Consider the following 17167-nt stretch of genomic DNA (forward strand, 5'->3'; position numbering starts at 1 on the left):
AACCCTTGTGCCAGCCAGAGCAACAACAATTGCAAGCAAATCAAAACCTGTCTTAACCTTGCTTGATCATTTCTCCGCAGACTGACCAAATCAAATGAACAAGAGGAGCATCTTATGACACAAGGTCAGCCTCAATTAACAACAACAACAACCCTTGTGTCACCCAGAACAACAACAATTGCAAACAAAATAAAACCTGTCATACCCTTGCTTGATCATTCATCCACAGACTGACCAAATGAACAAGAGGAGCCCGTTGTGACACGAGGTGAGCCCCATCTAACAACAACAACAAACGGCAGCAAGAACAACCCTTGTGCCAGCCAGAACAACAACATTTATAAGTGAGAGCCGCAGAGGAGGCCCTCCATACCTTGGCCGATCCTCTGACGTTGTGAAAGTGAGCAGCTCTCTCACTCAGTCTCAGCTGATGGAGGGTTTCAAGTGACCAAAACAAAAACAACAATGGCAGAGTCGACGACTTCAGGGGAACAATTACAAAACCTGAAATATTCCATCCATAAATATTCGACGTTTTCCGCCAATTTTGTACCAGAGTAAGTGCGAAAGAAAGTCTTGGTTAGAGTGGTGTGGAATTAAGGCGACGGAACTGTGACCGACCTTAGGACCCGTCGACGACGACGCTCTCTCTCTCTCCTCCTCTCTCTCTCTCTTGCGTTCTTTTGGGGGCATTTTCTTTTTTATTTCTTTTACCCTCTCGGAGCAGGAACCACTTCATCATCCGTGCCCTTCTGCTGGGGGGAACGAGGCCCTTTGGCACGCATGTCCTCACGAAATGCCTCTTCTCTGAGAGACATGAATGGAACTAACCTGTCGTAGGTTGGGCTACGTTGCTTAACCAGGAATCCTTAAATAGAATCAATTACAGTCTAACCTGGATTACCTGAGGCAGGATTAGTCAGTCTTTGATACAGTTTGGTATCCTAGTAGTATCCTAGTAAGGACTGACTAGGTTAGGCTACCTTAAGTTTTAGGTAGCTACCTAGTAGGTATACCTAGTTGTGGGTTAACCAGTTGTACTAGGTTAGGCTTCAGTTAGGCTACCTGACCTTATAATATAATGGCGGGCTAAATTGCAGTCTAACATGGTTTATTTAAAGCAGGATTGGTCTGTCTAGGAGAGAATATGGCATCTTGATAGGCTATGCACTGTAAAAGTGAGGCTACAGTGAACTTTAGCTGGGCTAACCTAGCCTACTTGTGGAGACCAAGCTGGACAGGCTAGTACCTATATACGAAAGCACCGTATTTTCTTACGACAATTATGCGTGACTTATTATTACAGTAAAAATCCAGAAACAAATAGCTCGGCAAGCCTGACAGCTGAAATATGCCAAGCTAGCCTAGCCTATGGGTTGGTTTATGCAAGCAGATTGGGTTTGACTATTCGTACTTTGTTGATTGTAACTACAATTATTGCTCTTCGCATATGTGCGGATGAGTCATCCCAATATGATTTAAGTATTAAATTGTGCACATTAGGCTTGTTACCAACAGGGTAAAAAACCGCATGGTACAGGGGTGGACCATGTACGATCAATGTGTACAACCCCAAAAAAAGTACATTATAACGCGTCCTGACATCAGAGATGGGCATCAGACACGACTTGTTGTTGGTGAGAAACGGAGCTAAAGACCTCTACTCCGGTGTCAGGACGCGTTATAATGTACTTTTCTTGGGGTTGTACACATTGATTGTACATGGTCCACCCCTGTACCATGCGGTTTTTTACCCTAGTCGCTGCCTGTTTAAAAGCAAATAAAAGCGGTACTTTACAGTTTAGTTGTCCGAGCCGCGCAACACCTTTTGCCCAGGCCCATAATCCCTCCACCAAGGTAAGTAGTTCCGTGACCGACCCGGCCATACAACAACCAGATCCATCCGCATAGGTAAGTAGTCCTCTCGAACTGGAAGACCTACCACGACCCGCGAGGCGCGACCATTCAAAACAGTCAACATGCCGTCGCCGTATACTCCTCATCACTCGCACGTTGCTTTTGCTGCTGCTAACCCGGTCATGTTTTTGGACTTGATCAAGTTCTGAGACGATATTGACGTGTTATGTTTGTTCCTTTTTAAAAGTGGCCTTTTAGGCAATTTTAGTGGTCAATATGAGAACTGCAAAGAGGGAAAAATGAGCCTCATGAAAGAGGAAGACAGTTTTGTGCCCTAAGTCAGGTTAGTGTGGTTTGTTTGGTTAGGTCACAACCTTTGTTACCATACTGGGGCCCCTTGGCCAGGTTAGGGTACGCGTCCTAAGTCAGGTTAGATTTGTTTGTTTGGTTAGGTCACAATCAATGTTAACATACTGGGGGTTTCCAGGGGAACGAAGCCCCCCGGCCAGGTTAGGGTACGTGTTCTAAGTCAGGTTAGATTTGTTTGTTTGGTTAGGTCACAATCATTGTTACCATACTGGGGGGTTCCAGGGGGACGGAGCCCCCCGGCCAGGTTAGGGTACGAGTCCTAAGTCAGGTTAGGTTGGTTCGTTTGGTTAGGTCACAATCATTGTTACCATACTTCGCCCCCCGGCCAGGTTAGGGCACGCGCCCTAAGTCAGGTTAGGTTGATTCATTTGGTTAGGGGTCAGTTTAGTTAGCCAGGCTGTGCATCTCATGCCCGAACGTCCACTTAGGCTAACAGTCCATGTGTTCGAATTACGAATGTAGAGTAGGGGGACAGTTTAGTTAGCCAGGCTGCGCAACTCATGTCCGAACGAATGTAGAGTAGGGGGTCAGCCACACAGCCGCTTCGTGGATTTCCTAGTGTTAATTGTCGTCGTCCCCCCCCAAAAAACCCTGGTTTCCCAATAGGTCCCCCCTTACTGTTTTACGAAAATTTATGCCTGAAAATACGATTTCCATTTGCCCTTTATTATGTGTGTTCCCTTCACCCAAAAACCCCGGTTCCCAACAAGGTCCCCCTTACCGTTTTTATAGGCTTTTCTATATTCTATTACTGCACGTTTTCAAAAATCGCGCCAAAACATATGTGCGCCATCTTGTTTGTATTCGTCCACCAATTATCTAGCAGACGATACTCTTGGCCAACTAAACTGTAGGCCCTCCAATAAAAAATATCGCAACATGGATGCATGCTTACCTAACCTGTTGTAGGGCACCATAAGCTGACCTGGCCAAAGCCTTCATCGCTCCCTCCTGGAACACCCAACAAAACAGAATGCATAGCAGAAAGATGTGTGTGCAGCTCTGCAGTGCTACCCCACGTCCCCGTGCCTTCCAATGGATGTGACATTCGTTATATGACTGTGCAGCGTTTCAACAAATGTCCTGGAATATTCTTCCATTTATTACTATCTAATACTGCCTTCATAATTTGTGTAATTAGCCCAGTTATATGCAGCAGTGGTGTGACGATGAATCCAGAAGATTTTTACTCATTTTGCTATGCAATTGTTCTCTGTTAATATGTGAAAGGTGTGTTTGTGCGATTGCGCCTGCAGCTAGACTAGCTTGTCCATTATTATGAAGCTCGTTATTTTCTAGTGTTTGATAGTACTAAAAGTTTATTAAGACTGGTGGAATATGATACAAATTGGATGTTTCATTTGATACAAATTGGATGTTTGTTTTTGTTAAATTCATGGTTCAAGTCCCCAGTACCTAACGACAAGACGGAAACCCTGGCAAGAAACCTTACTTTCTGGGTTAGCTTAGGTCAGAAACTCCCTCCTGCTTCTCCTCTCTTCAGTCAGGTAGGGCCAGGTGTTCCGGTTACTGGACACATGGCTTTAGTCCTGTTTTCACTTGTTTTCGTTCTCCCCTTCCACAAAATAGCCCAGTTTCCTACATTAGTACAAGGATGAGGGAACTATAATGGTTAACCAAGCATTCCTGATGGAACTGCATATTAAATTGATCAGAATCAGTTTAAAACTTATCACTAAATCCATATTTCATCTGTTTTAGAGTAAATAGTGTTGATTTAAATATTTACACCAAGTTTTACTTATCTTAGGCTAGGCCAGTAGCATATGAAATTAGGTATCTGAGGCTAGATTGATCAGAACTTGTTTCTGACCTAACAGGGTACTACACTGACACAGAGTTGATAGGTTTTTCTTTCTTTTTTTATTACGTATACTACCAAATGTGAGACATGACTCCAACCACTGGACTAACCTCTTTTCTTGTTTGATAACAAAAGTAGTACCCCTACAGTGTACAAACCTCTTATTATGTATGCTTTAGGCTACTGCCTGGAATGGAGTGGTGTTAGCTGAGAACTGAATCAGCAGTTGAAGAATTCAGTCTTGAGTCTTCTTCTTTGGTGAGTAACCTTCACTAAAGGAGGTCCCCCCTACTCATGTCTCACATTTGTCATTAGCTGCTTCATTTACTCATGATGCAGGTGCATAGTGGCTACCATGTTGCAATAAATGGTTATTTTGCATAGAATCATTTATCAGTGGAAGGATATATGGATAACAAGATGACTACATATCTCCTTTGTACTCATGATTAACTATTAACCTTTAAGATTCTTGGAATTCATCGCAGCTCGTCTTTGATAAACTCGATTTTCACAGACTGCTTAAGGGCTAAGGAATAGCCTATCAGCATGTGTTCCAAGCTTCTTAAAATATTACCTGGATCACTGTTATCATGTTAGTGGTTTCAGACTAAAAGACTGTAATGAAGATAACTGTTTTCCTTGATCGCTCTTCTTTTTATACCATGATTACTGTGGCATTAAAATAAAAACGTATAAATAAACATAAACTGTCAAAGTGATTAGTTGAAGTTAGCCAAGAATGGAACTTTCTCTACTTTGCTGTTTAAAAGTACTTATAACTGAGGTATGCTAAATGAGTTAGAGTATGTACATATTTTTTGCATTATTCAAGATTACAATAACTTAAGAATCCAGTATTACATCATTTACTGCTGTTTTCCAAAATGATTACTCAGTAAAACATGAGGGGAAAAGAATGAAGTTTTTAGTGATTTTGCTCGTTATGAACCACAAACTGGAGTGTTACTGTCTGGTACTGAACCTTTTCAGGAGATGGAGTTGAACTATTCTCCAGCACCCATCAGATGTCATCTGCATGATTCCATTTCTGGAAATAATTCTTCATAGAGTTTTCTATTGATGACATCATAAGAATCTTACATCATTTGACTCTGAGGGTTTCCTTGGAATTCTTTAGTGCTGTTGTCCCAGATTAGTCAGTTTGCCTAGTTTGTGTCCTCCACATTTACTCAGTCTCTCCATTACATGAATGACTGAGCACTGGTAAGGAATTGTTTTTAGACACAGGCTGGCCTATATTTGGCTGGCTATATCACTTACAAAACATATACGTATCAGTATAAGAGATTGGCTAGGCATAACTAGGTAAACAATGTAGTCACAGTTTAGAACATGCATTTTTTCATTTCTGTTTGATGTCAACAGACCACCTTACTTTGCTATTTTGTGATTTTACAGTATCTGTTATTAAATAATAATAGTTCCTTTACATATACATCAACATTTTCACCATATATATCTTATATACATACTTTGAAATTATTGGTTCACAAAGTGCCTGTCAAACTGGACTACCTATATACCAACACTTCATTCACTGAAAGAAGTTTGGTAGATGCCAGTAAGGGGTTTGAAAACTGATGGCTTCGAGGTTTGAGCAGTTTAGCATTTCTCATTAATGAAATTGTGCTGGCACAAGACTGTATCTATTTACAAAAGTTATAGCACAGCAGACCATGCCCTTCAAGGCATGGTAAACTGATGTCATAAATGGTAGTGACTTGCTGCTGCTGTCAAGAGGAGAGTGCACCGGTATATTTAATGGCAGCAACACCAGTACCATCAATGGTAGTGCCATATTCAGTTACCTATCGATACCACTGACAGGAATGCAGTAGACCAATTCTATCAATATAAACAAGATTTGTGATATTGTCAGTGTGAACTGAACTCACTGACATTGTCAATGGGAGTACAAAACATGAAGACCATCAGAGGGAGAACAAAAGGATACTATTAACAAGGAAATGACTTACAAGATCTTAGCAGGATCAGTGACAGGGCCACCACTTGCACAAGTTACCAGACTATCTTCTTGTACAAATTAGGTGCATTGAGAAAAATTTGGTGCTGCTCTGCGATACTTTGACAAGAAAAAGCTTCATAATGTAAGGTAATAGAACCTGGATACTTCTTCATGACAATTACAGTATTGTGAGCTCGTTGAGTACTGGTGTTGATATGATGAAGAGTGATGTTAATGTAGCTCCTAGGAATTAGGTATAGGATACAGAGTAAAATCTGAATAACCCCATTAGCATCTAGACACAGCCAGTAGCCATACTAAACCCCAATGATCTTATCAGTGAATTGTAGTGTAAATAGTCCATTTATCTGTATATTTCTGAGGTTTTAATGAGACCATAGCATCACATTTAGAGACACATAGGACTTACAAAAAGGATTTGTTCTTGGAGGAAAACTGGAAATTTGAGGAAGTTAAGTTGAAATAGGACAGTGAGGCAGGCAGAGACAAAGTTGCAAAGAAACTGCCAGAAAGCAGTTGCTCTAAAGAACCTTTAGTGCTGCCTACAATGTGCAGCTAAAGGCAAATTATACATGGTACAACCCTATGGGTTATGTTGAAAGTTAAAAAATTTTATTACCAACTTTATTGTTCCATTTCAGATGAGAATCCTGGCGCCACAATGGTTTCCCTACAAGATAGTAATGTGCCATCTGCCCCTCAGATAATGCAGGACACCATGGTCAAAAGAGTAATATAGTGTCATTGTTTCACAAAAAATCATATGGTTTCTTAAATTTTATTGAGCAACACCCAGTATGCATGCACCAGGGACTGGGGTCACAAAAGATATTGAAAATGTCTGGTTCTCATTGCCAACTTTTCTAACTGGACAAGAATGCCAAAGAGCTGCAAGTACAGTTCTTTTGTACATTGCAGGGACACAGCTTAAAATAATTTTGATGTTCTGTAACTTGCTGCTATTAATACTTATGACTTAATCAGTATGTGAGTGTGGGTAGGGGGTGTCTTGTTGTAGCAACTACTTATCTGAGGAGAATTTTAAGGTGCAATTGATAGATCAGAAAAAAGTGTAACAAAGGGTTGGTTAGTGTGGATAAAGAATGCTGGATTGCAGGTGTAAAACAGTATCCAATTCATAAACAAAGCAAAAATTTAAGGCTTTTATACTTGACCTTTACTTCACAGTGGCATATAGGTCGAGGATCACCCTCCATCCAGAGGAATCCTTCTTTGGGACATTGAAGAGAAGTGCTTGGTGGCAAATATACATATGTTTCTCCATGGCTCCCTTTAAAAGAGCCTTCTGCGTGTAATCTTCCAAGGAGGTGTCTGGTTCTTGGAAAGACCTCTGTAAAAGGGGGGAGGGAGGATGAAACCATTTCCACCCTAGCCCGTTGAGAATAGAACGGTCTTCCCAAGGGGAGGACTTCCATTGCTTGTGATACTGTAGAAGACAACTCCTGGCCATACCATTCTTATTGGGCTCCATCTTTTTACTTGCCTTTAATAGGCATTCTAGGAGTATTTTCTCCTTTTCTGGGTAAGAGCGTCTTTGCACACTTTGAAAGGGATGCTTTTACTGCTGTTGTCCCTTCTTCTGTTGTTGTTGTTGGGAACCTTTAGGGGCAACAGGAGGCTTGTATGACTCAGTGTCATAATGGACCTTCTGTGGTTTAGGAAGAGAAAACTCTTGAGTCCATTGTTTCCTGGATTCCCATTTTCCAAGGAGAGCATGTACTGTACAGTTCTGTTGTCGAGCTCATTCACTGAGTTGAGCCACAACAGACTCCTCAAAAGATCCTTACAGAAGAGTATAATAAGGAAGATACATCGGGGAGTGACATATTGGAGATTTGCGATTGACCAAATAAAAGGTCTCTTCTATGGCTTTCAATGCTATATTCGTAGGTAGGATAGCCCTCTCCCTTGGCAGTTTCTCAGTGCCTACTGAAGGAGGGACTAAGTGCCATTCAGAATTAGGAAATGTTGCCTTGTCCCAAAATTTTACGTGTTCAACTTCACTCATGGTTTTGGTTTTCCGTTCATTAATAAGGTATTTACCATCAGGAGAGAAGGTACACATCAAAGTGTTGCGCCAGGGGTTATCAAATGGAGCCCCTACTATCCCTTGATTTGAGGTTTTGTAGCCTGAACTGGCCTTATTAATGCTACCAGTTGGAGCTCTTTATTCTTTTGTTGAAAGGCTAAGAATTTCTTACATCTTATATCTAATTTAGTGTCCAGGACACCTGAATTCCTATTTGGAATCATGGATAACATCACTGATATACTGATGCTCAGTAGCAAGAACATCCTTGATACTGTTTATAATTTCCTCGTGTATTTCCCTGTTAGAGGAGCTTGTGTCATCTGATTGTGCCCAGGCAGCTGAATTGTGACTGCTTGGCAACAAAAGACACAGTCGTGGATGAATCACTATAGTACCCCACGGAAGATACAGACATCAGGTGGGGTTAGGTGGACCCTATTAGGATCCCCTTTATTATCTGATTGCTGGATGGAAGTTAGGTTCTCTTCTAAGGTATATCTCTCATGTACAGCTGAAGGTTGTCTCTGGTCCTTCTGGGTTCAGCAGAGCAGTTTCAGAGGCAGTATCCTCTTCATGTCCAATCATAAGGACATCTTTCCCATATAAAGACTCCTCTTCTCCATTGGAGGAGTTTTCCTGGGAGGTACTAGGAACCAATGCTTTCATTGGTTCCAAGTCCAGAACCCAAACATGGAATTCTGGACAGAGAGAGATGGAAAGGGGATATACTCTGTTGGAGTTTTGCAGAGATGAAATCTCCCATCCTTAGTACCTTACTGAAACCTAGGACCCAGCAAGACAGGTTAAAACAAGCTGTTTCATTCTCAAAACTTGTTGCCAGGAGCATGTTACAAATTTCACACATGTTCGGTGACCAACCATATTTCCCTTTATTCCTACAAGGGCTATGTTCATGGCAGGTAGTGTGGGCTGTAACCACTCAAAAGGTGGACCAAGAAATTCACTGCGGCACATGTAGTCTGGTCTTGCATAATAGCGGCCCTGACGTAGGTGGTTAGTGCTGTCAGTGCGCCTCATGGGGTGCACTATAGACATTACTTAAGGTTCTTTGCAGCGTGCCTTCGGCCCCTAGCTGCAACCCCTGTCGTTCCTTTTACTGTACCACCTCCTTTCATACTCTCTTTCTTCCATCTTACTTTCCACCTTCTTCTAACAATTGATTCATAGTGCAACTGCAAGGTTTTCCTCCTGTTACACCTTTCAAACCTTTTATTGTCAATTTCTTATCAGGACTGAATTACCTTATAGGTCCCAGTGCTTGGCATTTGGCCTAAATTCTATATTCAATTCAATAATAGCAGCCCTGTAGTGATATAAGGAACAAGTATTTGTTAGAAAACTACATGGAACTAACCCATCTATAATCACTGTATGAACAATATACTCAATATACTACAGGCTAGTTTGATTACATGTGTGTAGTTGTAGTATAATATTATGATAATGGTTATCCACAGTTAATAGTGAATATTATCTTGTTCATAGATACTACCATAATTTTGTCTTATATGTATTTTCAACATGTTAGGTGTGCTAATTATTTGTAAAAACTTAGGTAGTACAACTAGTAGTACTTTTAGGTAAAATTATTTTGATATAACTATGCAGAAAAGATTCCTGCTGGGGAACATTTGTATGTATCTCATTTCGGCACTGGAATATTTAATTTGTCTGTAATGTGTAAAAGGTGATACTACTGCAACTTACCATGTTAATGATTAAGTGCTCTCTTTTTATACATTCAACTCCCTGCCAGATATATACTTAGCTATAGACTCCGTCGTCTCCGACAGAATTTCAAATTTCGCGGCACACGCTACCGGTAGGTCAGGTGATCTACCGCCCTGCCTGGGTGGCAGGACTAGGAACCATTCCCGTTTTCTAATCAGAATTCTTTCTGTCGCCGGACCATCAACATTGTTGTTGGTTCCTCCCGATTGGTTTTCTTTTTTCGCGGCAATTGATCTTCTTGACCGACTTTGGTGACGTATCTGGATTGCGTTGGATGGCATACGCTTTTGTGGACTGTTTTGTGGACTTGATTTTGGATTTTTCTTTAAATATGTCTGACTCTGGTATGGTTGTGAGACGTTGTGTGAATGTAGGCTGTAAGGTGAGGTTGCCGAAAGCTTCGGTAGACCCTCACACGGTATGCAAGAGGTGCAGGAGTATGAATGTTCTTTTACTAATACTTGTAAAGAATGTGAGAATTTGAGGTGAGAACGAATGGAAGAATCTAACTAATTATTTGAAAAAGTTAGAAAGAGAGAGAGCGAGGAAGGCTTCTCATAGAAGTTTAAGTAGTTTCTAGATCTGAACTAATTCCAAGCTTGGGATCTTCCCCAAGGGTAAGCTATTGCCTTACTTCTCACCTTCCATTGCAGCCCCTTCTCCTATTGCAGAACCTGTAGATCCAGCGAAAGAACTTGCAGATCTAAAAGCAGCCTTCAAAATAATGGAAAACAAAATGGCTGCCATACAAGGTAAGGCTAGTGATTTGTCATTAGACAGTGATATAAGTGTCCCCAGTGTAGTGGAGGGGGCATCTGGTCGGCTCAGCAACGCTCCTATGGTCTAGACCTCTTCCAAGCTCACATGCCCAGAGGAGAAGGAATGTCGAAAGCCGAAAGGAGGTTGTGGAGAATCCCCACCGATCAGGTGTCCCTTCGGCGGTTTCTGTGACACCCCAGACTGCCAAGGACCGCTATTGTAAAAGCGTCCTACGTGAGTGTTTCTCGTCGTCGGGATCTTCATCACCGAGACGTGATTGGAGAGATTCCGATCGATCTCGGCCTCTCAAGAGGAGTTGGAGGGCGCCGACTATTGACTCGACCCGCCCGAAAACGTCCCTGAGGAGTCTCCATCGGGAGTTAAGAAGGCGAGAAGAGCCATTCTTCCAACCAGAGTGAGAAGGAGGCAGGAGGTGGAGGCTATGGACTCCTCCCCTCCTCCTTCCCCTCCTCCCGAAGAGGATAAAGAGGAGGCTACAAAGAGGTTCATGATGGCGATGCAGGAACAGATTTCGTCATTTGTAGGAGTCCTGTCAAAGGAGCCTCCTAGAAGGAAAGACACTTCCCTTCCTATTAAAAGATCCTCCAGACGTATGGAGGTATCTACCTCCAGGATCGATACTCCTACACGAGGTGAGGTTTCCTGTACGAACCTGGATGAAACAATCACACGTCTGGCACCGGCCAGGAGTGAGGAGTCACCCAGGAGGCAGGAGCCAAGAGCCAGGAGTGAGGAGTCAACCAGGAGGCAGGAGCCAAGAGCCAAGAGTGTGGAGGCATCCAGGCAAGAGGCAAGAGCCAGGAGGCTAGAGCCAGGAGGCAAGAGCCAGGAGGCAAGAGCCAGGAGGCAAGAGCCAGGAGGCAAGAGGCAGGAGCAAGAGGCAGGAGCCAGGAGCCAGGAGGCAGGCAAAGGAGGTCAGGGTCAAGGAGGCAGGACAGTCCAGGAGTCCGGAGTCCGGAGTCAGGAGGCAGGAGTCCGGAGGTCAAGGGCAGGAGTCAGGAGTCAGGGGGGGGAAGGCAGGAGTCACAGGAGGCGAGAGTCAAGAGCCAGGAGTTCCAAGAGTCGGGGACTCGTTTCCTGGAGGTTATGACTCTTCGCCAAATGGAAGCTCCTCTCCTTCAGAACATAGGAGGTCTTGGAAGGACTCTTCCTCAAAACGAGAACGTTCTCCTTCGTCGGATCGAGGGTTAGACGAGTTGTCTGACGACGATCCTCCTGCTAATGAGGGACTTTCGAGTTACAAAGTCTTGGCCTCTTTACTACTACAAGAGTTTGGAGATTCTCTTAGTCCTGCAGCTCCTCCTTCTCCTCGTTCGCTCTTTTCGAGCTCAGCTACGGCTAAATCGTCGGCATTCTTGAAAATGAAGCCTGCGATATCAATGAAGAAGGCACTCCATTCTTTAGATTCTTGGATGGACAAGAAGAAGGAGTTAGGAAAGACGGTATTCTGCATGCTCCTTCCAGATTGCACGGGAAGAGAGGTATTTGGTATGGGACAGGAGAGACTATGGGTCTTTCTTTACCCGCCTCTGCAGATGCCGACTTTGCCAGTTTAGTGGAGGCCTCTAGACGTCACTCCTTAGGATCGGTCAGAGCGACGTGGAGCACTTCAGAGTTGAACCACTTTCTAAAGGGACTTTTTGTCACTGTAGAGGTGTTTCAATTTTCTGGATTGGTCGCTCGGAGTTCTGGCCAACAAATCTAAGGATCCGGAGTTTCTGAAGAACCCAGAAATTCTCCATAGCGTTCTGTCCTGCATGGACAAGGCAGTACAGGACGGTTCAGGTGAAGTGGCTTCACTTTTCGGTGCTGGTCTCCTGAAAAAGAGATCAGTGTATGGTTCCCTTTTATCGAAAGGGGTTTCTCCGAGCCAGAGGACTGCCTTACTGTTCGCCCGCATCAGATCATCTTTTCCTTCTCAGTTAGTCAAGGATATATCTCGCTCACTAACTGAGAAAGCAACACAAGACCTACTTACTCAAACGTCCAAGAAAGGACGACCGGTAGTGGCGACGGTTAAGAAGGAACCTCGTCCTACTCAGCAGCCCTTTCGTGGAGTGCAACGGCTCGTCCCCCTGCCAGAAGAAGAGCTCTGAAAAGAGAGGAAGGTCTTCATTTAGACCATTCAAAAAATCTAAGTGACTTGTTGCTCCTCCAAGCACCAGTGGGCGCCAGACTCCTGAACTTTGCAGGAGTATGGGAACAAAGGGAGCCGACCCTTGGTCAGTGTCGGTCCTGAAGAAGGGATATGTAATCCCCTTCGACGACAAACCGCCCCTAACATCTACGCCTCGGGAACTGTCAGCGAGGTACAGAGACCCGTTAATGCGAAAGACTCTTCTTCAGATGGTGGAGCAAATGTGGGAAAAAGAGGCCATCGAACTGGTACAAGATCCACACTCCCCGGGATTTTACAATCGCCTTTTTCTAGTACCAAAGGCATCGGGGGGGTGGAGGACCAGTTCTGGACGTAAGCGCTCTGAATCGCTTCGTACAGAAAAAGAAGTTTCGTATGGAAACGTCCGCACTCTGTCATGTCGGCGCTTCGGCCAGGAGATTGGATGGTCTACTCCTGGACCTACAAGACGCCTATTTCCACGTTCCCATTCACCATCAGTCAAAGAAATATCTTCGCTTTGTGATAGGAGACAAGATCTTTCAATTCAGTGGGCTCTGTGCTTCGGTCTGTCTACAGCCCCACAAGTATTCACCAACCTCATGGCGAATGTAGCAAGATGGCTTCACCTAGAAGGGATAAACATCTCCCTCTACTTGGACGACTGGCTGATCAGGGCCAAGTCGAGGAGTCAGTGCTTGGAGGACTTGGAAGTAACAAGGAACATGATAGATTCGCTAGGGTTGCTCGTCAACCTCGAGAAGTCACAACTGATCCCCAGCCAGAACTTGGTCTATCTGGGGATTCAGATGGATTCTCGGGGTTTTCGGGTATATCCTTCGCGAGAAAGAATTGCTCGAGGTTTGTCGAGAATCTCGAGTTTTTCTTGCCTTCGAAAGAGAAATTGAAAGGCAACAGCTCAGCAGAGGGATTACCTGAGCCTTTTAGGGACCCTGTCCTCATTGGAGAAGTTCTTCTCGCTAGGGAGACTTCACTTCCCTTCGCCCTCTTCAGTTTTTCCTCAAAGAGGTGTGGAGCTGGAAGACGGGTCAACTCTCGGACATCTTCCAACTTCCACAAGAAGTAAAAAGAGCATCTGAGGTGGTGGATCCCTCAGCTTCAAAAGAACGAAGGCTTATCGCTGCTCTGCAGAACCCAGACCAAGTGTTGTTTACCGACGCTTCGGAGTCGGGATGGGGAGCGACGCTGGGAGCAAGGGAGGTGTCAGGCACCTGGACAAAGGAACAGGTGTCCTGGCACATCAATTGCAAGGAACTTGTGGCCATACACCTAGCCTTAAAGTCCTTCGAAAAGATAGTCAGAGACGGGGTAATACAGATCAACTCAGACAACACCACGGCTCTGGCTTACATAAGAAAGCAAGGAGGCACGCACTCGTTCTCCCTCTATCAGTTGACAAAACACCGTACCTGGACGGAGAAAGAGGCATAACTCTCCTCACAAGGTTTGTTCAAGGATCAAAAATGTGAGAGCGGACAGACTGAGCAGGAGAAACCAGGTCCTTCCCACAGAATGGACTCTTCACGAGAAGTGTGTCGAAGTCTTTGGTCCCTGTGGGGGAGACCTCACATAGACCTGTTTGCGACGTTCCTATCCAAAAGAATAGAGACCTTTTGCTCTAGTAGAGGATCCGAGAGCCTTCGTAATAGACGCGTTTCTCATGGATTGGTCGGGTGTGGACGCTTACGCCTTTCCCCCGTTCAAAATCCTGGGGAAGTGCTCAGAAAGTTTGTAGCTTCGAAGAGCACGAAGTTGATACTCATAGCCCCATTTTGGCCAGCCCAGGAATGGTTCACGGAGGTACTGGAGTGGATAGTGGACTTCCCCAGATCGCTTCAAACAGACACGATCTACTCAGACAACCCCACTTCGAGAGGTTTCATCACAACCTCCCAGGTCTCGCTCTGACTGCCTTTCGACTATCGAAAGACTTGTCAGAGCGAGAGGCTTTTCTCGCGAGGCTGCGGGCTCTATCGCTAGAGCCCGCAGAGCTTCGACGAGAAGAGTATACCAGTCGAAGTGGGAAGTCTTTAGGAGGTGGTGTAAGGTTCAGAAGCTGTCCTCCTCCAGTACCTCTATAGTGAATATTGCCGATTTCCTCCTCTTTCTGAGAAAGGAGTCACACCTATCTGTCTCGACAATAAAAGGATACCGAAGCATGCTGTCTTCGGTTTTCAGGAATCGAGGCCTAGACATTGCTAACGACAAAGATCTACGACGATAATTAGATCTTTTGAGACGTCGAAAGCAGCTACTCCTAGAACACCTAGTTGGAATCTAGACGTGGTCCTGAATTCCCCTTTCATCGGACAAATTCGAACCTTTACATCTGGCGTCCTTCCGCGACGTCACTAGGGAAATGCATTGTTCCTGGTGGCTCTCGCTACAGCCAAGAGACAGAGGCGAATTACACGCTCTGGATTCCACGGTGGGGTTCAAAGGAGATGCTGCCATCTGTTCTTTCCAGACAATGTTCTGGCAAAGAACGAAAACCCATCAAAACCTTGGCCCAGAAGTTTTGAGGTAAAAGGCCTATCTAACCTGGTAGGCAGAGAGATAGAGAGATCTCTCTGTCCAGTGAGAGCTCTTAAATTCTATTTAGAGAGGAAGAGACAGATGGGAGCTTGTCAACAAGGTCTTTGGTGTGCAGTGAAGAACCCCAAACGACTCATGTCCAAGAACGCCTTAGCTTTCTTTGTGAGAAGCGTTATTACAGACGCTCACAAGAACTGCTCTGAGGCATCCTTCGGTCTTCTAAAGGTCAAGACGCATGAAGTAAGAGCAGTAGCAACGTCTTTGGCGTTCCAAAAGAACATGTCTCTGAAGAATATCATCGAGACTACATATTGGAGGTGCAATTCAGTGTTTGCATCTCATTATCTGAAGGACGTGAGAGTGACCTATGAGAAGTGCTTCTCACTAGGTCCTTTTTTGTATCAGCAGATACAGTACTGGGTCTTGGAGCAAAGACTGATCCTTAATTTTGTGTTTTTATCGTACATAAACCCTCTTGTCAGATATGTGCTTGGTTTTCTAGTAGCAAGCTCACTACTGTCGCACGGGAGCAGAGTGTCATTGCTGGTAGGCGATCAAGGGTATGTATGACTAGTAGGGGAGTACAAAATTTTTTTGTATATTTTGTAATGAAAGTGTAATTATGTTTCGAGTTTTTGTTGTTTGTTTTGAGGAGTTCGGGGATGACTCCTTACAATCTTAGAACTAACATGGATGTTAGGATCAGGTGATCGGGATCGGTTTTGTGCTCCTTGAACAAGGTGTATTGTCATGTAAGTGGAATAGCACCCAATGACAAAGGCCTTTAGGCTCTGCCGAGTAAGTGGATAAGACCCCATTGGCAGACCCACAAGAACTCTTAGCCATAGATCATTATCTCGCTGAGGCTCTTGAGGCTAAGCAGACTACAAGGCAGTAGCCGCGAAGTCTTCAGCCTAATAAGGTAGGAACCAAGGATTTCTTTAAATACCTACAACATATGTTGTTTACCTGTCTAGTTCAGTAGTTAGCTGTCTCTTACCCACCACCAATGGGTGCTAATCAGCTAAGTATATATCTGGCAGGGAAGTTGAATGTATAAAAATGATATTGTCATGTTACAATAAAGTTTTATACATACTTACCTGACAGATATATACGATTAATGGCCCACCCAGCCTCCCCGCAGGAGACAGGTGGAAGAGAAGAATTCTGATTAGAAAACGGGAATGGTTCCTAGTCCTGCCACCCAGGGCAGGGCGGTAGATCACCTGACCTACCGGTAGCGTGTGCCGCGAAATTTGAAATTCTGTCGGAGACGACGGAGTCTATAGCTAAGTATATATCTGTCAGGTAAGTATGTATAAAACTTTATTGTAACATGACAATATCATTTTTCAGAAATATATTAGAAGATAAACCAACTGATCAGTCCTCCCGATGGTCGTCAGATTCCAATAACCCTCCACAGGTATGTGTGTAATATAAGCAACTCAGGTCTTACAAGTAATGTTGTTTAAATAGACAGTAAAATTCTTGTTTTAGACTATTGTGACATCAGTTATGAGTTGAACCCATTTATAATTTGAGAAACAAATAAAAAAAACAACGTAGGAGACATCTCCAAAGTACAATTCACCTAACTTGTTCCATCATTGCTCTTGTTGTTATCTGAAAGTTTTGTATAATTATTTTGGCAAGTGGTGAAATCTAAAACATCGGCAGTTGATCTGCCTAGTTATGTAATATTTTATGGGTAAACAGCACTGTACATCACCTTAGCACCTTTGCTAAAAAAAGGCAAAGTTATATAATATGTTTATTAATTGAAAACTAGTACGTCTAGGCACTTCATTATTTTAATTTTCATTACAGCAGCTTTCGTATAAC

The 17167-nt window shown here is 43.8% G+C and overlaps 1 protein-coding gene across 2 annotated transcripts in view; it reads left to right on the plus strand.

Annotated features, from left to right (window-relative positions):
* The first annotated feature begins 230 nt into the window (after positions 1–230).
* The window catches only part of LOC135215213 (muskelin-like), a 62830-nt gene continuing 45893 nt past the window's right edge, over positions 231–17167 (plus strand). The window contains exons 1-3 of one of the 2 annotated variants that reach the window (XM_064249715.1): positions 234–557; positions 4231–4309; positions 16679–16748. Coding sequence is in view for 1 of the 2 variants with exons in the window: in XM_064249714.1 (XP_064105784.1) it covers positions 466–557; positions 16679–16748 (162 nt within the window). In the remaining variant the exon portion in view is untranslated. Of the gene's footprint in view, positions 558–4230; positions 4310–16678; positions 16749–17167 lie in introns of both variants that reach the window. The other variant, XM_064249714.1, reaches the window with a different exon arrangement.

The sequence above is a fragment of the Macrobrachium nipponense genome, chromosome 5 (assembly GCF_015104395.2).
Source record: "Macrobrachium nipponense isolate FS-2020 chromosome 5, ASM1510439v2, whole genome shotgun sequence".
Lineage (NCBI taxonomy): Eukaryota > Metazoa > Arthropoda > Malacostraca > Decapoda > Palaemonidae > Macrobrachium > Macrobrachium nipponense.